The sequence below is a fragment of the Manis pentadactyla genome, chromosome 14, assembly GCF_030020395.1.
Source record: "Manis pentadactyla isolate mManPen7 chromosome 14, mManPen7.hap1, whole genome shotgun sequence".
NCBI lineage: Eukaryota > Metazoa > Chordata > Mammalia > Pholidota > Manidae > Manis > Manis pentadactyla.
In genome coordinates this window covers 84,941,379-84,968,515 of record NC_080032.1, presented here as the reverse complement: position 1 = coordinate 84,968,515, position 27,137 = coordinate 84,941,379, and the positions used below count along the sequence as shown (strand labels likewise).

General features: G+C 41.5%; 1 protein-coding gene across 6 annotated transcripts in view; it reads right to left on the bottom strand.

Moving 5' to 3' along the window:
* The window catches only part of FGD4 (FYVE, RhoGEF and PH domain containing 4), a 188,314-nt gene that overhangs the window by 113,592 nt on the left and 47,585 nt on the right, over nucleotides 1–27,137 (bottom strand). Inside the window, exon 1 of one of the 6 annotated variants that reach the window (XM_036889365.2) lies at nucleotides 18,915–19,156. The exons of 4 other annotated variants lie outside the window; for them this stretch is intronic. Coding sequence is in view for 1 of the 2 variants with exons in the window: in XM_036889362.2 (XP_036745257.2) it covers nucleotides 6,264–6,273 (10 nt within the window). In the remaining variant the exon portion in view is untranslated. Of the gene's footprint in view, nucleotides 1–6,263; nucleotides 11,031–18,914; nucleotides 19,157–27,137 lie in introns of those variants that run through there. One more of the 6 variants, XM_036889362.2, reaches the window with a different exon arrangement.

The window sequence follows — 27,137 nt, the reverse complement described above, 5'->3', positions numbered from 1 at the left end:
ATACCTTGGTCTTTTTGTTATTATTTAATAGCACTTATCACTGCGCAACATTTCATTACCTGCTCCTTTTCCACTCCTTTTATTTTCTGGCTCTCACGCTAGAAGGTACACTCCAAGGATGGCAGGAGCTTTGTTTTGTTTACCAAGGAAATGCCAGTATCTGGCACAAAGTAGATGCTCATTTAAATCTTTGTTCAAAGAACAGAATAAGAAATGGCAGGGAATGAAAGAAGGCAATGCAAAGTCTGGGTTGCACCACTGTGACGTACCCAGGGAGTGACCGGGGAGCCAGGTCACAGACACATCTGAGCGTGTGCAAGTGGGGGACATGTTTCCCGTCCAAGCCAGCAGCATGTGCTCTCTAGACGTGTCCCAGGAAGCCTGTGTCCCAGGACTAATGAACTTGACCCATCAGAATATGACACACACTCTAGAACAGGAGAGTGAGGCTCAAGGACAAGGTGCTTGGCAGCCCAGAACCTATAGGGTCATTGACATTCTTTATGCTTTCCAGGGTGAAAGCTAAAAAAAGAAAGGTCCACCTTGGCAAAACTGAAAATCAAGGTGATTTTTTTTTTAATCTTCTTTTGCACTTCCCTATTCTTTGCTCTCCTACGGGGTGGCTGGAGAGTGACTGCTGGTGACTGCTGCTAGATCTCCATTTTCCCTGGCTATTCCCCGGACTTTCCCTCATGACCTACACCTGGCAGTCATCTACACCCCAACTATTCAAAGGAGCTCACACCGTGGAGCTTCCCTCTTGAAAACAGAACTACAGTCAGCCCACCTTGGCATCTCTGGTGGCTGCTCAGTCCACAAGCACCCAACCGCATGCCCTCCAAGTGTCCCCATCTGCACTGTTACGGCAGAGCAACGGCTTACTTAGCACAGCACCAGCTTTTCACATTTGCTGAAGCTAGAAGAAATGCTGGCTCCCAAGACTGCCTGTTTTTTTTTTTCCCATGCAACAGGTTAAGTTTATTTGGTAAGGTAGTACATACTCATACGGGAGCGCAGGTGATCTCAAGAGAGGAGGTACCCCACAATTGCTTTTTTAAAAAACTTTATGAACTAGTAATGTATGTTTATTGCAAACATTTATAAGAAATAAGCAATAAGATAATGAAGTGGTTTACCCCCATTACCCAGAAAAACCCCTGTTATTACCTTGGAGTACTTGTTCTGGACTCTTCTCCACACATTCATATGCATGTCTAGATCACCAATATTTTTTACAAAAAAAGTATGTTATACATCCTGTTTTATCTTTAGCAATTTCTGATACACATCCCACTGAACAATTTGTAAGCATATTTAAAATATGAGGTATAATTAATTTTAACTACTATGCTTTCAGAAAATCTCTACCTGATTCTAGTTAACGTTTGCAAATATTTCCATTGAACAGAGATATCTTAAAGACTAAAAAAAGTAACATGTTACTTAGTAATTACAGAAATAAAGGAAAAATTAAAATCACCTATAAAATCACCATGTAGACATGATCATCAGCAGCATCTTGATGCATTTTCTTAAAAGCTTTTGTATTGCTTTTAAGCAATACAAGATCAGGATTTTCTTGAACATTCTGAGCTTTAAGAAATTTTATGAAATTATTTCAAGAGTTTGTTTCATATTTTTCTCAATCATGGCAGAGTAGCTGGGGCTTAAAAGTAGACTTTGATATGTAATTAAGCTACTTATTTTATAGGCCCAGGCACTGCTCAAGAACAAAACTTCTGTAACGGTCCAGTAAGTATCGCTACAGTCATTTCAAGTTTCCTTCCATTAACAAGACTGTCCAAGAAGACTGGCCACCTGATTACTTTCAGCTGATGTACGGTTTCCTCCTGCAGCCTAAGCTGTTTCACAGTTCCAAATCACTACCTGATTTTCTAATAAGGTTTCTAATAGCCTTCTAAATGCTATTCATTTTAAAGCATTTTCGACTGTTGGATGAATAATGTCTCATGCTGGATGAAAACTCATGAATTTTAAGGAGCAACTGGGATGCTACAGTGTGATTCTCTCTTTAAAAATGGACAACACAGTGTTTGGCAGAACTGTAATGCCAGGAAACACATGCATGTTGCCCTCCCACCACCTCGAATTGCCATTTCTGGTAAAAAGGATTGATGCTGCCTTTGGCTTAACTCATAGAAAGACTACAGGATCTATGATTTTAGATTAAAGTAGCATGCTGGAAAACAATGCAGCCCACACTTAGACCCAACATGACTTATATGTTCACCAAGGAAACCCTGAGGCATTCCTCATCATATACAGTTTTGCCATCACAAGAAATTAAAGTGTTTTCATTTCATAGGGTGTACAATGTTTTCTGAAATGAATTAGAGATATCAAAGTTCCTTACCAAAGAAAGAAGGTAAAAAAATTGTTAGGTTTTTCAAGAAGGGAATTTCTCTAGTTAGTAACTGTACCATTCAATCAGCTCTATTTAACAAGCATTTACCAAAAATGTTATGTCACATGCAGATAATATAAAGAGGTTTGAAACATTCCTTGCTCTCATAGACCTCACAGCCTAACACAGTGGTTCTTAAGATGTGGTTCCTGGGCCAGCAGCACTTTGGCATTCTTCTACGTTAGAAGATTTTTAATTGCCAACTCAATTTCTTATGTAGCTGTAGGGCTACACAAATTTCTATTCCTTCATGGTTTGTTTAGTTTTTCTCAGTTTGTCTTTCAAGGAATTTGTTTCATCAAATTGTAGAATGTATTGGCATGAAGTTGTTCATAATAGTCACTTATTATCCCTTTAATGTCTGTAAGAATATGGATATTGGAAATATCTTCATTCTTGATCAGTAGGGATTTATCAATTTGAAAAACTGTTCAAGGTGGCTTATTTTCTCTATTGTATACTTTTCACTGTTTTATGTTTATTATTTCTTTCCTTCTACTTACACTTGGTTTAATTTGCTCCTTTTCTAAATTATCCAGGTAGATACTCAGATCATAGATTCTAAAACCATAGCCATATAAAGCTGCACACTCTTTTCCCAGGGTTACAGTTTTTTATGGCAGGTAATATCCCAAAATCCACTATGCCATCATGTCCAGAACCAAGTCTTTCATGGAACCCTTTCTTAAAAATCAAACTGGCTATTGAGAAGAACCAGTGAAATAAAACAAATGAGGGTGGAAAAAGGTCCCCACTCCAGTGAACAGCACGTAGTTTATTATGCACACACAGAACACATCAGATAGTGCGGCTCAAGGAATGTTTTCAACGAGTGATCTTCTGATAGCTTGCTTTCAACCCAGTGAGAGAGGCTATAATCTAAACCTCCATAATTTTCAGTGGAAAAGTACAAGCTAGGAAGACCTCACATCAAAACAACACACAAGGTGCTCCCATCGCTCACTGTGAAGCCATTTCCTCTGCCCTCCACTTCGGTGATCTATCCTCCAAGTGCTGCCATCCAACTAATAAAAACCATGACCGGTAAAGATTATCTGCTCTTTCCCACATGTGTACAGAGCACTACACTAAGTGAGCTGAGATGAAATAGAAAACCGGTCTATGCTTGAGACAATTTAAATAGAACAACAAAAAGAATTTGAGATGGTTGTGATTCTGAAAATGTCAAATGTTAGAATTCTTAGTCAAAACCATAAAACAAAGTTGCCACTGAGATACAGTGGGCAAAGGACAGTCTTTTCAATAAACGGTGCTAAATCAACTTGTTATCCACCTAGCACAAAAATAACTAAAATATAACAGAACACTATGTCAAATAGGTGCTCAATCAACAATAAGACTAGGATTTAGGAGACATGTAACATATCCCTTAGGATCGATTACCAATCCTCTTGATATATAAACCCTCTTCCTGTAAAATAATGGTCCATCTGACCAAACATAGAGCATTTCTGAGTTGCACATTCAGTCATTAGCGAAATGACACAAGAACCAGGTCACGGCATTTTATCATTCAGCTACTTTATGAGGCCCATATGGACTTGCAGCTGTCAGCTCTAATGCCAGAGGGTCACAGGAGTTGGAAAGATTAAACAAATGGGCAGGAGACATGCCAAGAAGTATATAAACTGCTCAGCAGGAGTCCAATTGGTCCAGCCACAGAGCTGATCCTTAGAACACTGTGTGCCCTGTATGCAGGCTCTGAAGAACAGCAAATGCAGGCTGGGTGTCTGAAAGGCAAAAGAAGGAAAATGGGGGCAAGAAGCACCCTAGTGCGACTGGCTGTCAGCCTATTTCGGAGTCTCCTTCAGTCTAACTAATCGATTCATACTTGTCATTAGAGAATAAAAGAAATGACTGTTTCTAAGTAGTACATTGATTCAATAAAATTCTACTCAAGTATAAAGAAAAGTCAGGATATTAACTTGTTACCAGCACCTGAATTAGAAAGAGGAAGATATGGGCAAGGCAAAGAAAGAGCAATTCTCCTGAAAACTTGATGTCAGATTTCCTGATCCAGACTAATTTCTTGAAGAATAAGGCTTCAAGCTTCCATATTTTCATTGTGTACTCCTATTATCCTAGCTATTTCTAGTCCATCAAAATTTATCATCATGCCTATCAACTTTAAACAGAAGACACATTTAAGAGTTTAGAAGTAACTCAGAGAACTCGAGACTTGGTTCCATTCATTCCACAAGGAGGCTCAGCGCTCCATCTTGGGGCAAGGCCGTGACCCTAGGGCTCTGTACACCGGGAATGAAAGACAACAAGCTTTTCCTTTCTTCTGTGGCTGAATTATTGAGAGAAATACCAGGTTGTTGCTCACCTAGTGAAAGAATGAGAAACTCCGGCCAGAGTCCTGTGAGTTTGTGTTTTTCCAGGCACCAATAATAATCCACAGCCCACGGCTGATTTATCTTATATGCCCAGATCTAGTTTTCCATTTACACGAGGCTTGTGACACAGAAACTGCCTTTGTTAGGAAGTCCTCTTTCAAATTTCCTCAGTGATCCAACTATATGCAAGAGTCCTACAGATCACACTCTAATCTGTCTCTGTGAAGAACACAATGCCATCTCCACATCTGGAAAACTGCCAGCCCACAGACTGCTATACAGAAATAAATTCAAGGTCCGTAAATTTAAACAAACATGACACCCAACGCATTTGCTTAAAATCCTAATTCAGTATTTGTCCTTACAACTCTAAGGTCAGGCTATTATTAATTTCTTAAACCAAGAATACAAGTACAGTGGGATTTCTCCCCAAGGCATCTTGCAAGACAGTCTTTTAATGTGGTGGTAGTCTCAAAGTTATTTAAAATCTAAAATCTTGAAAAGAAACTTAAAATATCTAACAAGAGAGGACACAACTAAATTAAAGTACTATCTTTTCACAGAATATCATATAGCTATCGAACTTGTACGAAGAATTTTTAGCAATGTGAAATAATTTAATGCTATGTGGAAGGAGAAAAGGACGGAACAAGAAACTCCACATACAGGACGACCTAAACTTTGCAAAGCAACAAACAGGAAAAACACAACAAAATGTTATCAGGGGTTACACACAGATGTTTATTTCTTTCTCCTTGCCTCCTTACAAAAATGTCTGTTTAAAAATGTTTTTCTGAACAAAGCCATTCACTTGAAGTGGTTAAATATAAAAGACCATGAGAACATTAAAGCCACATGACAGAAGGATCCAGAAAAGTCAAGTAGACTTCAGATTCCAATAAACTGTATGTCATTTAAAGAAATCCTTAAACTTGTGCATTGCCAGCATACCTTGCTAATGTTTTGAAAGTACAGGGAATTATATTCCCAAATAATTGATGACTGGGAAAATATTATGTACACAAACTAGTCCTAAGAAACTGGCTGGAGTATAGCTTTTAAATATATTAGAAGGAGAAGAAATAGAAATTATAACTAGGAGGGAAGAGGTTATGATAAAAAGGCTCAGATAAAAAAGGTCACCTGTGACTGCACTTAACATTCAGCCCACTTTCACTATTTGCAGGGGCCCTGCAACACTCCCAATCCAGGGAGAAATGTAGTACTTCAAGTGATCACATTTGGACCATGAAAACAAGAAAAAAGTATGCCTTTATGCTAAAATCACAATATGAAACCATTCTAAACAAAAGCCATAATTTTTCAACAATGATGCAAATTTCGTATCATTTAATAGCAAAACAAAAAGACAAATACCATTTACTTCATCTCTGCACATACTTAGTATGCTCAAAAATTTCTTATCTGTTTTTAACTTGAGAAAGTTCAGAAATGGGAACTGCAAAAACGATACTCACAGACCCCCATAAAGGATTCCTTTCAAACAACGTCCAGCAAAGCCTTTTACTCTTCCAATTAATCATACTTGTTTCCTGCTTATGGAAGAATAAATCTGGATCTATGACTTGTGGGTAACATCGGCAGGCATTCTGTAGCTGGAACCAGAAGCGCGCACACCTTCTGCTTGATACGGTGAAGAACTAAAGAATGGGAAGTGCAGAGTCTTTCATAACTCTTCTTCCAGCACTGAAGCAGCCTCAAAGAGCTACGCAAGTAATACATTTCAAAATTCCATGAAGGTATTTCAAAACTGGTGAGAGAGCTCTAGAATACTGTGGTGGAATGGGAAGGATGGGGCCAATGACATGTGATTTTACTGTAGTTATACAGCCTTTAGATTTACAATAAACTATCCTTTAAAATTAGTTCTTAAATTAGCTTATGATTTTTTTCACGGTCATTAGAAAGTCGTAAGAAATGTTGAACAGTAAAACCATGGTGAAGCAATCCATCTCCATGAAAGCAAAAGGGCTTTCTATTTCCTTCCCCGGTTATCAATCCCAAAACTTTATAGAAACACATCAGGATTTTAAGGGAGGACAGGCACCAATGAGCAAACTTCTCATCCTTGTCATGTTTGTTAAGAGAAAATTACTGATGCAAGTCAATGGTTCTGTTAATACATCACATAACACAGACTTCTCAAAAATCTTAAGGGTTTATCATCACAGGGACCCAACATTCACATATAACCCAAATTCTAATTTCCCTTTCACGTGACGTTTAGAGGTTGTAGTCAGACCTGAAGTATATAATGTCAAGACTCAGTTCAGTTTTGCAATATCACTTCTTCAAATTACTCTGTCTCTGAAAGAATAACAAATTGAAAATAGTCTACTACCTAAAGCGCTTGACAGTACTCGGGGAGATTCTGATGGGCAGACTAAAATAAACATTCGATGCAGCTTATGAACCAACAAGTGGAAGCACGGAGGAGCACACACTAAAATCACAAAGTCTTAGAAATTCAGAAACCCTCCCACTTTATGGATAAGAAAACCGAGGCTGAGAACGTTAAAGCAGGATAGATACAGACAGCCACACTGATATTAGGGAAACAAGCTACCTCTATTTCAGATCTTCTGATCGATTTTTTAGTACAATTTCTGAGGCACTGTATTTTTAGATTAGTTCTTTCTTAAACATGCTGTTATTCAGTATAATGCCTTTGCAGAGTGGTGATTTGAAGAGCACGTCACTGGCCTGCAACAATCACATGCCATCAGGGAATGTTATTATAACCTTTGAAAGGGACCCCTATGAAGTGAAAGACATTGTAAGGAGACACTGCACGTTCACATCGCCTGGGGGTATCCGACAGTGGGCTACTGCTTTCCAAACTTCACCACTCCAAGCACCACCCTGCCCAGATCAGCTGAGGGCTGGGGTGCCCTCTGCAGAGTCCGGGTAGGTTTTGCACGGGAAGCGCTGGTGTATGTGCTCAGGCACCAGTGATGAAGTCAAACGGGGATGTCAGCATTTCTGGTTCCCTTTCTGTAGCTCAGAGGAGTACAGCAGGAAACTTCAAACTGACCGCACGCCAGGGAACTACCAGCTCAAACTGGGGCCGTCCTGCTCCACTACCATGTACAAGGGCCACAAGGATCCTCATGAGTATGTTGGCTCAAGTTCTTGGCCTCTTTTTCTCTTCTTTTCTTTTCATTAAAATATCATTGATATACAGTATTATGATGGTTTCACATACCCAACACAGTGGTTCAACATTCACCCATATTACCAAGAGCTCACGCCCTCCACTGCGGTCACTGTCTACCAACGTAGGAAGACGTTATAGAGTTCTTGACCTCTTTCTCAAAGTTTCAGCAGTTCAGTAGGCAAGGAAAAAGAAAATTCATATGGAGTTCTTCCTGATAATCTGAAATTGCATGTTGTAAATTTTTATTTATCTTACGGTTAACTAACCCTTTTTGCTGTTCATTCAGTTACTGTGGGTGTAGCTGTAGAAATGATGCAGGATTTACACTGGAATAAAATTCCTCTCATAAATGTTGGTTTTCTTTTTTTTACTTTGCTCCCTATATTTTAGTCTGCTAGATTTTATAAAAACAGATTTATCCCCCTTGGCTTTAAAACAAGTGATTTTGATCAATTTAGTCACATACACATATTCAAATATATGAGAATGGCTTTAGGAACCACAGTATCAACCAATTGTTACAAGCTAAAATCAGTACCCCCTCCCCAAATTATTATGTGGCTGAATTATAAAAGGAGAGTAACAAAACTGTTTATCAGCCACTACCACCACCATCGTTCAATTCCATGTCTCAATAAAACGATTACCATGAATAATTACTACAGCTGTATATTTAACCGTTATGTGCACTTCTCATAACAACCCTAACAAAAAGGTGGTATTAGGCCCAGCTTATAGACGGTGAAACTGAGGATTAAAGTCAAATAACTTTCCCAGAGAATAAATGGCAGAGCTATAATTCAAACCCTGAACTGTTTCACTTCAAAACCTGATATCTAAAATGCAAAATGTCTGCCTTCCATCCCAAAGTTTTCTCAAAATTATTAACCTGGGATGGATTAAGAACAATGTTTACTGTAGTTCTGACTTTTGTTGTTTTTAACCCCTAAATTCCAAATCTAAAAGTGTTCATATGTGGTAAACCTTCTTTCCACCTCAGCTGACTCTAATAAAATTGAATTTCTCAAAACTTTGTATTTAATTACTTGTAAGCAAAGAGGTTTACCAATAACCTAAAACAGTAAGATCATTTTAGAATGACTCATCCCATAGTCCACCCAAGCAATAGTCAGTTTGATCTTAATTTGCTTATTGGCTATGAGACTGAGAAGAGTAAATTTGTCACTTCCTCAAGGTCACTTTGAGCCAGAAATATAATTCTGGTTTAACGTCTGGTTGCTAAACCACGCTTCCTCTGCAATGGTAAGCCGGTCACTAAGAAACAGAAAATAACGAAAAGTATAGGATATTTACAATTTGTTTCACGCTGACTTCTCTTTCCCCTACCTATCCATCCCCTTTATTTTGCCCATTTCCTATCTATTCTTTATTGTGATAATGGAAAGAAACTGCACTGCCTTGGCCAATAAGGGGAACAAAACTATTCCTATTTCAAACATGAAGCAAATATTTCATTTACTTCTTTTATTAAAATTTGGGATACAGCCTCAACAACTATGATACTTTAAAAAGTATTAAATACACTTCTATTTACATTTTACTAGTACAGACTATCATCATTTGACTTAGAAACGTAAGACAGTTGACTAAGAAATGGGTAGGTACCCACATATACGGCAACCAGAACAGCAGCGGGGTTTGTCTACACAACACAGCTACTGAACTTTCTGGGGAGACAGGAAAGTACATTTTTTTGTGCTAAATAATAAGGTACCCACATGAGCACTGGAAAGGTCACATATGGCTTGTGTGACCAAGGAACTGAAAGTCACTGTATTTTAATTCAATTTAAATTATAAAAGCAACCTGTGGCTACTGGAAAGCACGGGTCTGATGTCTGGGTCTATCTTTTTCTTTTTACATTTTATTTTGAAATAATTGTAGTCTCACAGGAAGTTGCAGAAATAGTACAGAGAGGTCCAGTTTCCCCTTGTGATTATGTCACAGAACTCTGGTACAATATCAACACCAGGAAATTGACATTAGCACAGTGAGTGTGTTTAGTTCTATGTCATTTTATCACTTGCATAGATTTGTGTCACCACCACCACAACGAAGACAATGAGCAACTCCGTCATCACAAAGAGCCATGGTGCTGCCCTTCCAGTCACACCCAACACCCCTCTCCCCAGTGTCCTTAACCTCTGGCAGCCACTGATCTGTTTGTTCTCTATTTCTATCATGTTGTCATTTACAAAACGCTAAGCAGACTCACAGAGTATGTAACTTTTTGAGATAGGCTTCGGCCACTCAGCCTAACGTTCCTGAGACCCTTCCAAGACAGGATTTCATGGCGTGGAAGTATGGCCCGTAGTTTAGCCACTTGTGTCAATGAATGTAAGGTTCTTTACAGTCTGTAACCCGCCTATGAACATTGTTGTTCAGGGTTTAGTGTGGAGTTGAGTGTTCGTTTCTCTGTGATGAGTGTCCACATGTGCTTATTTTTACTTGTCACCTGTACCTCCTTTTTGGTGAAATGTATCTTGACGTCGTTTGCTCAGTTCCTAATCAGATTGGCTTTCTTTTTTTTTTTACTGTTGAGTTTTATGAGTTTATATACATATATATCCTAGCTAGAGTTCTTTGTCAAATATAGGGTTTCCAAATATGTTTTCCGCTCTATAGTGTCTCCTTTTGCCCTTTTCACAGAGACTTTCAGGAGCAAAAGTTTTTATTTTTGTGGAAAGATAGGCTTTACATAATTTACAAAGAAATGGAAGAGCACCAAAGGGAATTGTGCAATGAAAACATTAAACAGGCCAGGCTGCAGGTATAAAGGAGGACAGAGTGTCTTCCAAGTACATGCACCACTGTTTTCTTCCCTCTTTTGAACTATTATATGTATTCTGTGTATCAAACCTGTGCATTACATATGCAATAATAGTGCAAGAGGACAGCTCTCAATTACATAATTTCAAAGGTTTCTTCCAAGTCCTACATTAAATTATTCCAAGAATTACATTTTTGAAGAATAAGTGGTAGAATATAATGCTTTATGAATTTTGCTGCTTCGATTACAGAGAGAGGTTTGAGTTCTAAGAAAAAAACTGTTGAATAGTAAAAATATGTCATTATTTCGACAATTTATTAAAGATATGGAAAAAAGTGGGAAATGAGAAAATCTTGAGGGGATTAAAATTAGCTCAAAATGAGAATTTTGTGAAAATACTCATCAGGAACTTACATGCCTACCCAAGGGAAATAAAGGACAATTTACAAATACATACAAGAATGCATTCCTAACAATTGCAGTTCAAAATAGTGAGACCATAGTAGGTTGTACAAACCCTGAAATAAGTAAGGTCCTATAATGATGAGTGACAGATAGTTGAGATGGCAAGAGAGCACCAAAATAACTCGGAGACCGCACCCCCAACAACATTCTCCACGTATATAATTGAAGCCTTCAGAAAGCCAAGCCCACCTTTCAAATCTGAGAAAGAAAGAAGAATTTGAAGACTATGCGACAAAATAATCATGAGCACTTCCTGTCCACCTCTGAAGTGCACCTAGGACTAGAGTGTATTCCTGGCTCACATACAATACTTGCTTGATGGACTGGTGGGCACCTAGGATATCCCAAAGCAAACGGAACTGTATTTGTGGAGAAACAGAAGAAGATAATTTCCAAAAACCGAGAGCACAGGCATCACTTCCTGAATGGCAGGCAATGATTCCATGCCAGGGCCATGCAACAATGGTTGGAGAACAGGGGGCAGCAGTGATTGGATCCCTCCCGCAGAGCCGTGACTACATGTATCACAACCGTCCCACCCATACTGCCCAGAACCTCACTCCTGAATATGTCATGCTCTCAGACGTGCTGGGTGTGATGAGAATAAGAAGACACACAGAAGCCAGAGACGGGTAAGATTCCTCAAGGGAGGAACAACCTAAGACAGGCACAGTCACAGGGGGGTCATCAGGTGAGAAATTGGGGATCAACAGAGGTGAGGCTTAGAACCTCACCCCCCCGTTCTGAGAGAAATCTTCTGCATACGTGGATGTTTTATTGCCCTTGTCTAGCTTGGATTAACACATAGTCTACAGGCACACACCTGATCATCTACATGTGCTCTCTTACAACACTAAACTATGTTTTCTACCTTTATCTTGTATCTACCTACCACTTCAGCATTTTATTAAAAATAATAATAATAAAGAGAGAAATGTGGTATCCACATATAAATCAAGTATCAAAATCAAATGAGTATTCATATTTGAACTGACTGTTTATAGTTCATAATGCATGAGCAAAACCGAAAGTTTCTGTGATGGCTGCCCTTGTACTGTTCACTATGTAACTTATTCATTATGTAAGAATTTGTTCTCCATGTAAGAACTTGTTTGTTATGCCTCAGAAGATTGGAGACTGACAAAAATTAGGCTTGGGGTGGATTAATGATTGTGCATTGAGCACTGACTCCCCTATACAGAATTTTATTGTTGTTAACAACCATTTGATCAATAAATATGAGAGATGCCCTCACAAAAAAAAAAAAAAAGTACACACTTCCAATGGTAAAATAATAAGTAACCGGGATGTAATGAATATAGTCAAGATATTGTAACAGCTTGGTATGGTGATAGCTGGTACCTAGAATTGTCATGTATATAAATGTTGAATCACTATGTTGTACACCTGAAACTAATGTAATGTAATACTGTGTGTCAACTACCCTTCAATAAAAAATAATTATCTACAAAAAAAAAAAAAAAAAAAAAGAAGACACACAGAGAAGAGAGGCAGGAAAAGGAGGAAGCCCACCATGAGTCGTATCTGATATCTATTCAAGACGCAGGAAAATAAAACTAAAAGGAAGGAAGGAAGCCAGTGTTGCCCCAAACTGTGTTACAAACGAATTAAAGGAAAAATATTCAAGGTATTTCATATTTAAAACTTCTCAGTACCATCCAAATAATGCATAAACCAAAACCAAAAGCATTCACTTACTAATGCAATAAGCTAACAGTAGGAACTAAGGTTAAAGGTCTATGATTTAATATCAGTCAGATTCTGTTCATTTTAAAGCTGCAAGATGTTTTTAAACTGTGGAATCACAATGATAACACAGCACTAAGTTTGAGCTCCAAACTGGATAAGGAAAATTCTACTAACATAAGTGCTTTCCAAATTCAGGAAGCCATTTGCTAGCTGCTGTGAGCCAACTAATGCCCGACTCTGGTGCAGAAGCAGAGGCAGCTTCCGTGGCCATCTGTCCGTCCTCTCTCAGCAACCGGGAAACAGCTGCGCACAAAAGTTCCAAACGACGGAAAACCTTGGGATTCTTGCATCCCACTGTTCGCCCTCTGCCTTCGCCACGGTCACTCCTCCAAGGCACCCAGTCCGCCTCACGCTGTTCACGACTCTTAAACAGTGTTTAGTCCCTAGTCTAAGGGGGACGCAGAAAGAAAGGGATGCTTTTTCTACATTTGAGGATCTAAAATGAGCAGTTCAGCGTTCATACCAATTAAGATACATAAACGCATTCAGAGCCCGTCACAAGTTTTGATATAACCAAAGGTGCTGGAGAGTATTACTCCACTGAGAGGAATTTTTACACTTAATTCTACCAAAAAAAAAAAATGACTTCCAACCACCAGTGAAATATAACCTTTAACATTTCCACAGATTGAGAGGCTCTTTATATGCTAACATTTTCTTTTAACCTCCTTCCAAAGCTTGAACCTTTCTTCAAACGATTAACAATTACTTTTCAGCAACTCCTACCTTACGCCAAGAGTGCCCTTTCATTCAATACTATCAAAAAGCTCCCCCCAAACAAGAAACTAACAGATTCGAGTGGCTTCATGAGAGCCACTAATTCTTTGCTGCTGCTCCCACCAAGGGCTGGGGTCTTTCTCCGCCTCCCTGACTCCGGACTGGACCTATGACTGTTTGTCCAGCAAAAATGACATTGGGCCGCTTCTGGGCTAAGGCTTGGAGAGGCCTGGCCGCTTCCGCTTCCTCCTTTTTGAAGAGTCCTGCTGCCGTGTTGTAAGAAGGTCCAGACAGACACATGCACGAGGAAGGCCTGTGTGGAAGAGAATCCGGCCCAGCTGACACGCAGCAGCCGTGTGCCAGCCATGCGAGTGAGCAATCTTGGAAACAGACCCTGCAGCCCTGACTGGGCCGCCGCGGCTGACACCACACAAGCCAGAGATGAGCCATTTATCAAACCCTGGCCAAACCCCAAAACTGTGTGCAGGAAAATAGCTGTTGTCTTATGCCACTACATTTGGGGGTGGTTTGTTATGCAGCAACAGGAAACCGGAACAGAATCTGGTACCAGGAGTGGGGCTCTGCTGAAACCCAGACCTGAAGCATGTATTGGCTTCGGGCCCTCATGGCAGGCAGAAGCTGGAAGAATCTTGACAAGATCATTAGTAATGGTTGGAAAAGGGGAGAAGAGTCCCTGGTGGCTGAAGAAGGGAACCGAAGCCACATACTGGCCAGTACTTAGCAGACCCACTGTGTGCAGTACTGTGGCACAGAGAAAGGACGCCTAGGGCGCCCGTGGATCCGACTCAGGAGAAGTTCAGGAAAAATGCTGAAGGCCTCGTTTCAGGAAGACTGCAGAAAGGGGCCACTGAAGAGGACAGCACGCAGGACATGGTCCACAGGCTCAGTTTACTGCCTGTGATAAATACTGGAGTAGTGAGATGAACTGAAGAGGAAGTGTTTAGTTCCTTCTCAAGCAGAAGTTAGAGGAAATACAAGGAGCTGGACTTCATGGGCCCCAAAATAAAACCACTCCTCATCTCAGAATCTTAGCCAAAAAAAGCTCAAAGTGCGAAACAGCTGAGGGCAAAGATCATATCCTGTGTCGTCAGTAACATGAGGCCTCAAGGACGAGGCTGCACAGCCCTTATAGAAATTTGAGGTGTTCCTCACGGACTCTTTCTGTTGACCACTGGTTCTCAAGCGCCACGCGTGCCAGATTCAGCCAGCAGTGTGTTCAGACCTAGGTGGCTGGGCCTGAGCTGCCTGGTCTGATTCAGCAGGCCTGAAGCGGGGGCTCGGCCCTGCAGTACGATCCCAGGTGACCCTAAGGCTGCTCTGCGACCATACTTTGCAAATCACAGAGCGAGACCAAAACCTTTGAAGAATTTTGATGATGTGTCTTAAGAATCATCTCTACCAGACAGTAGAGCTTCAAAGAATCTTAACATCTTGCTCACTCACATTGGCCAGGATGGCTCGTATCAAAAAGACAAGAAATGAGTGTGGAGAAAAGGGAAGCTTGCACACTGTTGGTGGGAAAGTAAACTGGTGTGGCCACTGTGGGAACAGCATGAAGGGTACTCAAAAACTTAAAAATAGAAATAACATATGATTCATTCCACCTCTGGGTATTTACCAGAAGAAAACAAAAATACTAATTTGAAAAACTATATGCACCCCTATGTTTCTTGCATTATTTACAATAGCCAAGACATGAAAACCACCTAGGTATCCATCAATGGAGGATGATGAATGGATGAAGATGTGATATACAGACACAGTGGATACTCAGCCATTAAAAAAAAAACTTGCAATTTTTGACAACATGGATGGACCTAGAGGGTACCATGCTCAGTGAAATAAGTCAGAGAAACACAAATATTACATGATTTCACTTATATATGGAATCTAAAAAACAAATGACAAACAGAAACAAATACACACAAATACGGAGAACAAACCGGTGGTTGCCAAAGGAGAGGTGGGTGAGGGGATGGGTGAAATAGGTCAAGGGGATAAAGAGGTACAAACTTCCAATTATAAAATAAGTCACAGGAATGAAACACAGGGACCGCATAGGGAATATAGTCAAGATTTTAATAACTTTGTATAGTGACAGATGGTAACTACACTTCTGGCGATGAGCATTTTGTGACGTATGTAACTGCTGAATGACTATGTTTCCAAATACTGAAACTAGTATTTTACAGCAACTATTAAAAAAAAAAAAAGGTATTTTTGCAGAACACCTTGACTAAAAGGCAGTCCAAGGTAGAAAAGAGCCCTGCCTCAAAGAGATTTGTGGGGATGGTGTCACTCTAAAGCTGTAAACCCTAAATAGCTCTATGGGAAAACCCACAAAAACTTTGAGAAATGTATCCATAGAAGCACCATCAGTCTGGACTACTGGACTAAAGAGACAGGGACAGTTCCAAATGAAAAGTATCAGGGACCTTATTCAGATAGGAAAACACCACAATCGTGGGCCATTTCTTCTGGAAAAATAAGATTCTGAAAACACAGTCAACAGCCTAGAGGATATAGGCAAGAGCCACAGACAACCGCCCACATTACAAACTAGTCCCGAAACGAGGAGCTGCCAACATACACCTAGCTGGGTTTTGGAACTGCTACGGGCCAGGGACCGCTGTGTGCCTCCCATTTCCCTCTTCCACTTGAAAAAAATAATAACAGCTTTACCAAGATCTAGCCCACATACCATATAATTTACCCAAGTTTACAGTTTAAAGGTTTGCAGTATATTCACAACCAGTCCATTTTAGAACACCTTCATCACCTCCAAAGGAAACCTGTATCCTTGAATTATCAGCCCCCCAGACACCCTCCCCACCAGCCAGAGAAACTGCTAATCTCCTTTTTGTCTCTGGAGATTTGTCTATTCTAGACACTTCATATATAAATGAAATCATACAAATCGTGACCTTCTGTTACTGGCTTCTTTTTTCATTCAGAGTACTTTTAAGGCTCATCCTTACTGTATCAGAACTTCGTTCCATTGTGTGGATATACTACATTTTATTTATCCATCCATCAGTTGATGAATATTTGGGTTGTTTTGACCTTTTGGCTGTTACTATGTTGCTATGAACATTCCCAAGTTTTATGTGGTTATGTTTCCCTTTCTCATAGGTATGTGCTTAGGTATGGAACTGCTAGATTAAATATTAACTTTCCTTTTGTGGGGCCACCAGGCTGTTTCCAGAGCGTTCCATTTTCCATTCCCACCAGCAGTGTATGAGGGTTCTGACTTGCCCACAGCCCTTAATACCTTTCTGAAGGTGAATGTCTATTGCAGATTTTCCTGTCCCTGCCTTACCATTGAATGTTGGAGGGGAGAGGAGAGCAAAACACGTATGCCTTTATTCAGAAGTATTGAGCTTGAGATTAGCTGTACCCAAAGCCTCATGTGCCCCTGGGCCTGACTTATGTAAGTTCCTGGACTGAGCCTGATAGAAAAACGGAGTGAGACGTCCGTGGAGGTCTTGTGTGTGATAAGTGTACGTGGCAGAGAGCACGCTGCGGCGTCACCCTAATGAGCCACACTCCAGACATCCAGGTCCTTAAACAGCCCCAGCCCACAGTGCCTCAGGGCTGGGCTTACTGCTCAGACCCCTAGACAGGGCAGGAGCGGGCGGCGTCAGGTCGGGGCCTAGCCCTGCATGGCTGCAGCAGCAGCCACTTCTTCCATTTTGGAACCCAGGCACCAAAGGCAACCCCAGCACCCAGTGGGTCAGCTCACTACCCTTCCAGGCTCACCACAGCTACCCCACGGCACCCCACTGATACCACGGGAAACAGAGCCCAACCCACTGTACCATGAGATAACAACTTGCTGTGAGAAACTACTGAGTTTGGAGTAGTTTCTTATATGGCGATAAATAACCAAAACTCAGGGGCCTTTTAGTGGTTATTTTAAATTTCACTTCTCTCTACTCATGACAAGCTAGCTAATTACTCAGAAATGTAATGTGGAGTAACCTTACTTTGCCCCTCTAAAAATTTAACATACACCTAGGATTGACTTAACAATCCTCTTAGTAAAGGAAACATACCTTCTAAGTCTCAGGTTCTTTTCCTAGAGACAGATCTTAGAGTCTAAGCATTAGTAATGACAAGAACTTCAGAGCTTCCATTTTCAGCAGAAAACAAAGAGCAGCAACACCGTGCGTCTGGGAGGACCGGCCAGGGTGGGAGATCTCAGAATTAACTGACGTCGCTTGGGGCTCAGCAAGGCTCACCAGGGGTTCAGGCAAACCTGCGGGAAGGTCCCGTCTACCAGGTGGACTCATAAGAGGACTCAGAAGACACGAGGAGGTGCACAGACATGGAGCCACCTGTGCCAATGGCCAGGGAGCCCTCAGGGCCGTCTCAGAGTTAGGGGGGCAGGTCTTCCGAAGTCTGCCGTAAGGCAACCAGCAAAGATTTTTAACAGGGGTAATTCCAATAAGGACTCGTAAACTCTCCTTTCTTCTCTGCTGATGCAGCTGCTGTTCCTCTGCTTGGCTCCTCTGCACTTAAAGGGCCCTCACGAGTCCTCCAGTCACCACCGTCTCTCAGTCCAGCATCCCATGGACGGCCGTGATGGCAGACAGGGAGCTTGCAGGCTTCTTAAATCTCAAGACAATAATAGTAAATCTCTAGGAAGATGGCAGAATTATCCTCCTGTTTCACAGACTCATAATTACAGAAGTTCTAGACACACACTAAACTTTCAATATATTACATTACCAACATGGTACATCTGGTAATTTAGTTGTAAGGTCAGCTGCTCTAAAAACCCTGAATTTCAAAGGAAAAAAATTCCAATTCAAAGATGTAAGTCTATTAACCAGGGAACTGGTTTAAACAATTTACTACAACTATACAATGCAATACTATGCTGCCTTCAAAGAGAATAATGGAAGAGGATTTTTAAAGATCTGATGTAGAAAATTTCAAATATACAGAAATAAAAAACCAAGCTGAAAAAATAATTCCATTTTTAAAATAAGTACATACTGTTTGATTATGCTTAGAAAAGAAATCTGTAGAAACCACCAGACTAAATAGCACAATTTGGGTGGGAACTTTGTTTCCTATATATTGCTAAAATATGTATTTATTTTTTAATAGTAAGCACATGAGTCACAATTAGAAAAACACTAAAAGCACACAGATCCTTCTTAAAACATTGCACGTTTTTACCTGCATTTGTTCACACAGCTTTTAGTGTTCATTCTTCTTCAGCACTCAAGCAGCTCAAGTCTGTTTTTAGAACAGGGTCAGAGGCCGCTACATGAGCCGTTTCCTGTATAAGGCAGCTATTTTTAATTAATGAACATTTTGTTGTAAGAGTTCACTAGGAAATAAAACCACCCCCATTTCTACAAGTTTGACTACAGAAAGGCTTACTCTCTAAAATAAAATGAAAGATTTAAGTTATAAAAAAGTACTCTACTTAAAAAATGTATTAAGTGGTACTTTATTTCCACTGTGATAAGGAGATTAACTTATCTCATTAAAAAACTCAAGGAGCTATTCTAAATTCTATTTAATTTCTCCTAAAAATAACATAGCATTCTTCATATAGTAAGCATGCAAATGTCAGCTGCAGGAAAATCAGAGGTAAGAGAGAGAAAAGAGAATACAGAAACAGAATAAGATTTCTCTTAAGTCAAATATTTTTTAGGCAACTGTGTGCAAAATACTATCCTACACTGAGTAGAAGAATTAAAATCGTGGTTGTTCTATCTGTAAGTGTGAACAGTGACAAAGCATCCCTTCTATTAGATTCTCCCAAGGTTTACACGAGATAAGATGGCTCAAAAGATGGCTGGTAGGTGAACAGATTACATTTTTCATCTATCCAGTTTTTCAACCCAGGGGTACACAGCCCCGAAGTAGTTCTCTGAAGAGCCTGCCGCAGTGGCAGGACCAGAGTTCCAAAGGTCCCACCAAGCCACTCACGGACGGAAGATGGGATTTTCCTGTAGATCTAAGAGGTTCTTAGGAGGCCCCACTGCACTGTGTGTGGTAATGTGTAGCCTAGGCGCAAAAAGGGTTTATTGTTCTTGTCCCAAACTGTAATCCTCATGACAGGTGGCAGCTACCCAATCACACTAAATCTACCCACACCGTCTGCACTTCCCTAAATTCCTTGCATTTGTTAACGGCTTCAACATTTTTAAAGTGCTTCCTTACCCATCTATTTGTCTCAAACCGGTTATAAGATTTCTACCTAACACATTTTGCTAAAAATGCTGGCATTTGAGAGAGGTTCTGAGGAGGGGGTGGTGAGGGCTCCTGAAGTCCTCTAAGGAGGCATATCCCATGGGGGGGTGAGACTTAGTTCTGTGCAAACTGAAGGGTGTTTCTGAAGGCAACTAACATTCAAATCGGTGAACTGGGAGAAAGCAGACTACCCTCCACAATGTAAGTGGAACTCATTCAATCAGTCAACAGCCTGAATAGAACAAAAAAACAGTCTCCCCAAGCAAGACAGAATTCCCCACAGACTTCATCTGCACCGCTGGCTCTCCTGGCCCACCCTGCAGACTCGGGCTTGGCAGCCTCCAGAGATGCAGGAGCCGAGTCCTTACATACACATGTGTGAGAATGCACACACCCCCTACAGGTTCTGCTGCTCTGGAGAATCCTGAACGGTCTAGGGATCCCCTGGGAAGTCATGGCCCGGCTACCAGCCATTGGCGAGGCCCCTGCTGCCTAGGCTATGCCTGACCTTCCTTCCTACCATGGAGCTCTCCCGGAAACCCTGCTGCCTGGGGGTGCAAGAATACGCGCAGAGCGGATATAGCTAGGTGCCGTGGCTTAGAGATGAGCCCTGAGGGCAGTTTATACTTTGATCAAAGCCCCAAAACAAAAATAAATTTAAAAAAAACCACATAAATAGATAGACAAGCCTCAGTAATGCCATGCTGAGGTCACGGTGGACATGAGAGGAGAGGGAAGGAGAAGACAGGGGCAGAAAGCACAGTGACCTCTGGCTTAGTGCATCACACACGTTACTCTTCCACAATGGCTGAATCATTCATGCTTACCTCAGAATGCCTCAATATTCCCAAATACCATCCTGCATAGTCATGGAACTTCCCTGCCCAGTTCGCAGACCTCTTCACCAACACCTGCCTGGTTAAGCCAATGAGGCACTGTATATGCAATACTCTGTGGTTATGCTTCATCCTGGCTCTGACTTCCCCCACTGTGCCAGGCTTGCCTCATCTTGCCGCCCTCTAATGTGGCCCGTTCCTGCTGTGCCTCAGCACCCGGGGGTAACCCCTCCAGCCACTCGCTCATCCGGGGCAGCTGGCTCTCCAGGCTCTGCCTCTGATGGTACCGTGCCCTACCCTGCCTAGAATGTCCATTACACAGGGAGGCAACATGAGCCACAAGGAAGGGAGGATCTCAACTCAGATTATATTTGCTCCACCACTTATCAAACCATGACCCTCAATATTAAGCTAAACTATTTGTGGCTTGGTTTCTTCATACATAAAAATCAGAATAATAGTATCTCCCTTCACTGGGGTTTCGAGAGGCTCCATAAGATAAAACAGGTGAAACCCTTTGCACACAGCCTGGCACACAGGAAACTCTCAATAAGCTTTATCCATTCTTTCTTCTTCTTCTTCTTATTTAATGAGCCTTTCAATGACTATATAATGCAACGGTTCTACTCACCCTTGTCCTTTTTCTTTACTCTTCTGTAGAATCATGAATTTCTGCTGGATGAGGCCACACACACTTAGAAACCATGTCTCACCCAGCGTTTATTTACGTAGAATGCTCCATTGGGTCACACGAAAGTCAAGTACTCAGCCAAAGCTTTAAAAAATTTGTGACAGAGAACCCCAACTTAAAGAATATTTCTGCCTGCTGAGTTGGCTACTCTCTGGCTATGTGAAAGAGCCACTAAGTGCAGAACTTGACTTAATTTTTTCCTCCAGGGATCAGATCACATTATAAACACTGGCCAAACAGTCTAGCCATGGCTCCATTCTAAAGCCAAGGAGCAAATAAACTGTTCAGTCCTCTTCCTCTGCCATTTCTGACCTTGGGCCTTTACCCAAAGCATCCATTTCCTCTGCCCATATAGATTAACACCTCTGCAAAGCAGTGGGCAAGAGTGCAGAAGACCCGAGCTCTCACACAGCCTCCACAGACCTCACCCAGTGCTGTCAACTACGACCCCACCGTGCCCACTTCACAGGTGTGTCAGAAGAGTAAAGAAAACAAACCATAAACACAGGCTCTGACTGCAGGCTTCCATGTGGCTGCACAGAGGGAAAGAAGTATCAGTGAGGACGGCGTCAGTGCCCCTCCAAGGGAGACATCTCGAATATCCGAAGTGCAAAGTCGAGAAGAATGGCTTCTTTAACCTTGAAACGATGAGAGCTGAATGAATGATGCTTTCTTATGCTATAAACTAATTTGTCTCCCAAAGAATTAGTATTTTAATTAGTATTTAATCCACCCAGAAAGGTACTCTTGACATTGACATTTTTAATTACATATGTCTTTTTGGTATCAAGATCTTTAGTGATACTGCAGACCCGGGATGATGCTTACTCTCTCCTGCTCACTCTGTGACTCTGAACACACTCACTAACCTCTCAAATCCTTGGCTCTTGTTTGCTAGTTTGTTTTTGATGGTGGTGGTGGTTTTGAGTAAAGAAGACAATTTCATCTTTTCTCCCCCAGGACTTTGAGGAGCAGATGAGATCACACGCACCGAGCTATGGGCGAGAACGGTAACACGCTTCCTGAGCCTGTCGCCCTATCCCCTGAGCAGCTGAGGCAGAGGTCTGTCTCGCAACAGGTCCCACCTGAATTCTAAAGTTGTCCCAAGTGGGGTGCTAGGTGGTGTGAGTTAACACAAGCCCAGAGATCCGAGCACCGCCAAGGAGTAAGGTCCAGCTCTACCCACCAAATAAATACAGGGCGAGTCAAAGTCTTAGCAGAAACGTTAGCTGTGATTCACAGCACCTACGCTGCACTTTGTTTTCACTGCCTTTCATCTTAGCTATGGCACAACTAAGTGTGGGGTGAGCTCACGAAATGTCAGTGCCCCCCAAGAAGCACTAATATCTGGGGAGGGGGGTCCAAAGTCAGATATTTCAAGAGCCACAACCTTCTCATTTTGAATTGGTCCCTAGATGTTGCCTACCTGAAAGGTCTTTAGTGAAGGTAGAAAAACAAGTCAAAAAAAAAAAAGTTTTCTTACTATCTTTCTCTCTAAAGCGTGAGATTTCTCTAACTGTGGTCTCATCTCAGTAATGGGTCTGGCAGAAAGCAGCAGACTATAGAGGCACACAGAAAAGGTACGTTTTATTTCAGACATACATACGAATGCACACGCACACCTAGGGTGCCGTACGGGGTTAGGGTTAAAAAGTGGAAAAGCATTACGTACTCAGTTTCCACAGTCACACTACTTTCTAAAAGTTCACTGCTGTGATGAAACGAAGCAAAGGAAGGTAACTTAAAAGCCTGGCCCTCCCACTTCAGCACTTTGGCTCCAAATGATCGTTAATATGCCCAGATAACTAACACGCTGTCAAGATAAGAGACAAATAGATATGGAAAGAATCACCAGGGAGATGGCAGGTGCAGAGGGAAGAATTTTATTAATCCCAGATATGACGCTAGATTACATGCTGGGCACACACACAGGTTTCCTGCTCCAATCCAGGGAATCCTGCGACCACCACAATGCGCTCCGCTGCTCTGACCCTATCGTTTTGCATTTGAAGTGATGACCTAACGAAGGTCAGCTTCTAATGGTCCCAGGACGGCAGGTCTGGCCATTGCCACCTGTGGACCAGCTGTGCCCAGCTGGGGCTGTACAGGGCCCATCAGGACTATAGATAACCGGAAGGTAGAACTTAGAACATTTTCCAGTCTCTTAATTTTTTCCATAAATAGATTACACTTAAAACAACAGCTGAGTTGGCACAGACATGGAACTCAAAGAGCAAGACCACATCTTACCCTGAGACCTTGGGAAAACCAACCTCTCCTTGTGCATCTATGAAATAAGGGTAACAGTCCCTCACGTCTCTGATGGCAGAGCTTTGCGATGTTCCTAATAGCTAAGATTTTATGAATCAGACCTTTAAGATGATACAGTCTAAGTAATAAATGCCCTCACCAGAAATTTCATCCCCCGGAGTAGAATTAAAATAAGTTAACAGAGAAATAAACTCTACGGTACAAATGCTTTCCCTGTAGCACCCTGCGTGGCCGCACCCTACCGCCCACCCCTGCAGCTACGGCTGACCTGGCCTCCCAATCTTACAGAGCTGTCTCGAATTCCTGCCTCTTATCACCTAGGGGCAGCAGCACTCACGTGACTGGAGCAACTGCTGACTGTGCTCAGTAGACACAAAGGTAAGAGGCAGTCCCTCAGCCAGGCCCGTCCTTTCCTCAGCCACCAGGCAGGAGACTTGAGGCTGGGATCCTCCCCTTAGATTGGGGCCTACAGGCACCTTCTGCCTCCGAGGCTTGTCCTCAACAGGATCAAGCCTTCCAGAGGAGACACCAACCCAGACGTCAGTGCATGTCACGTTTTTCCTAATGGTAAATCAGAACATCAGATGGAAACTGAGAGACTTAAGCACCCATACAAGCAGAAAATGACCTCTTCTTAGAAATCATCCATCTGCTGGATTCAAGGCCACTGCACTACCACACTCTGGGGGACCCAGACGGGCATTCACAACCTGCCCCCTGGCGATTCACTTAGGCTCAAGGGCCTGATGAGCCTCACCACTGCTCACCCCACCCCTGGGTTTGCTCTCCCAAACCTGTCAGGACTCCCCCTTACTTCTACCTTTACACAAGGAGCCTTCTGCCTTTATCAGGGCTAGGCTTCAGAAATGCTACCTTATTATTTTTTTTAAATTTTTTATTAAGTTATTATTGATATACACTCTTACGAAGGTTTCACATGAAAAAATAATGCGGTCACTACGTTTTCCCATATTATCAAGTCCCCACCCACACCCCAATATAGTCACTGCCCATCAGTGTAGTAAGATGCCACAGACAGAAATACTTACTTATTTAAAAAAAAATTCTTCAAACAAACCTTTAACAACCCTTGTTACTCACAAGGTGTCAAACTGCCCCGAGCTTTCTGCAGCTGTCGGCTCCCAGTTGCAGGCAAAAGAGGAAAGTTCTCCGGGAGTGGGGCCCCTGGGGGCCATCCTGAAAGGGGTAAAGCGGCCTCGGGGGTGTGCGGCACATTTCCTTTCCCTGCCTCAAGGTGTCCCTTCTTCCAAGGAGGGGGAAATTCGGAGCTAATCTGCTTTGTATCTTTTTTTGTTTTAATAGCTGCTTTCATCGTGAGGCAGAAAAGTTCAGAAAGAGAGAGAGGGAAGGAGAGGGCAATCTACACTGATTAAGAGCCCACCGTGTGGCAGAGCCAAGCCAAGGCTTTTACATTGTACATAGGTTGTCTTTTTCAAGAAAAATCAAAGCAATGGTACAAGACCCAGAAACCAATCCCTACTCTACCAGTTACTGAGGGTATAACCTTGGAAAGACATTTAAATTCTCGGAAGCCTAGTTTCCTCCTACATAAGTGGAGGAAAAAGTCTACAGTGTTTATACGCAGTAAAGCCCTGTGCCTGACACTGGGTGTTTACCTTCTCTCTCTTACCATCCACCTGGTTTTCCTTTCTTGAGATAATATGGGGACGAGGGGTGTTGTTCCTCTGGAAGCTAGGTAGAATTCCAAGATTTTTGCACTTGCAAACGGCCACCAGCCTTTCATCTAAGTTTTAGAAATAGCTGGAAACCTTTGTGGACAAAAATTAAGTTTTATTTTAAATAAAAGTATGCAGTGGCTTCCTCATAGATGAAAAAAATATAGGCAGAAATCAAATGCTAGTGCCCGGTAGGGTTTCAACAGCATTGACTTAAAAGGTGAGCAAACCGTGGAGAGAATGTGTGAATGAATGATGTGAAAGTTAACTGCCTTGAACCAGAAAAGGAAGAGAGTCACATATAAGAGACAATAATATAATAATAGCAATTAATTCTTGAGCACTTAAAAGTTCTGCATGCACCCCTGTATTTGACACTCAGCAGAAAAGGCAGACGATGGGCTAAGCTGTGAAGGCATTTAAGGCCACATAGAGAAGGGGAAAGTAACCTCTACCAACTTTCCTATGACAGACATGTAGTGTTTACTTGTTATTAATCACCTCATATTGTAGAGAAACCAAACCAAATCCAAAACTAAAAAGGCTCACAATTCAAATCTTCACAAAGGTAAAAAGAAAATATAGTCACACGGCAAAGGGCATAAACTGGGAAGAAGAGAAGCAGATACTTCAATTTAAAAAATGCACAACATTCTTGAACTTCTTGAACTTCCCCCAGGAAGGTTTCTGTTTGCCTCATAGCATCTTTCAGTGCTCTTTGCAGATGTGTGGTTCCAAATTCCACCTCTGCTAGTTGGATAAATTCACAGCAGATGAATAAAGTACCTGGCAAAAAGTCATCAAAAGAAGCAGAGAAACAGATGAATAAAGAAAATATTCCCACTAACTCGGCAGCTAAAGTCGTTTTGAGCACTGAGGCATTTTTCTTCATCTTGTTAGCTTCTAAGACTGAGGACAACATTTGGGAGCTTTTGTTACAAGCTTGGAGCCTCGTGAGGGGCAATGAAAACCCTCATTGGAAAAGGGCAAAAACCAACTAGTTTTGTATTTACACCAGTTTTAATTGCTGGCTTGGCTACTATGATTTTTCTCCATACACTCCTGATTCAGAATATGATAACTTCCCAAGGGAAAAATATTCCTAATTGGATATTCTATTACCAAACATAAACACAGAAAGATCAATATTTACTTTGAACGTGATGAATAAGGTATGGGCCCCCAGACACAGAAACAAACAACACACATCATGTGTGGCTTAGAAGCCTCAGGTAGGGTTATTACAAACACAACTTCATAAAAAATTCACTAGTCATCTACTGGAGAAAATGAGTTGCTTGTATTCTTTATCTCCGTGAAAAGTATTTTCAATTGTCCAGTTATTGAACAGAAACAATATGTAGAAAGACCATGGGTTGTAAAGAGAACTAGGCTGAGATAGTGACCCTGTGATATGGCAATTTCATTTCTCTGAGCCTCAGTTTTGCCCTCTATAAAATGGCAGTATCTACAGCAAACTAAAAAGCTTCTGTACAGCAAAGGATACCATCAGCAGAACAAAAAGGCATCCTACACTATGGGAGAATATGTTCGTAGATGACTCCTCTAATAAGGGGCTAACATCCACAATATATAAAGAACTCACATGACTCGACACCCCAAAAATAAATAATCCAATTAAAAAATGGGTGGAGGACCTGAACAGACATTTCTCCAAAGAAATACAAATAGCCAACAGGCA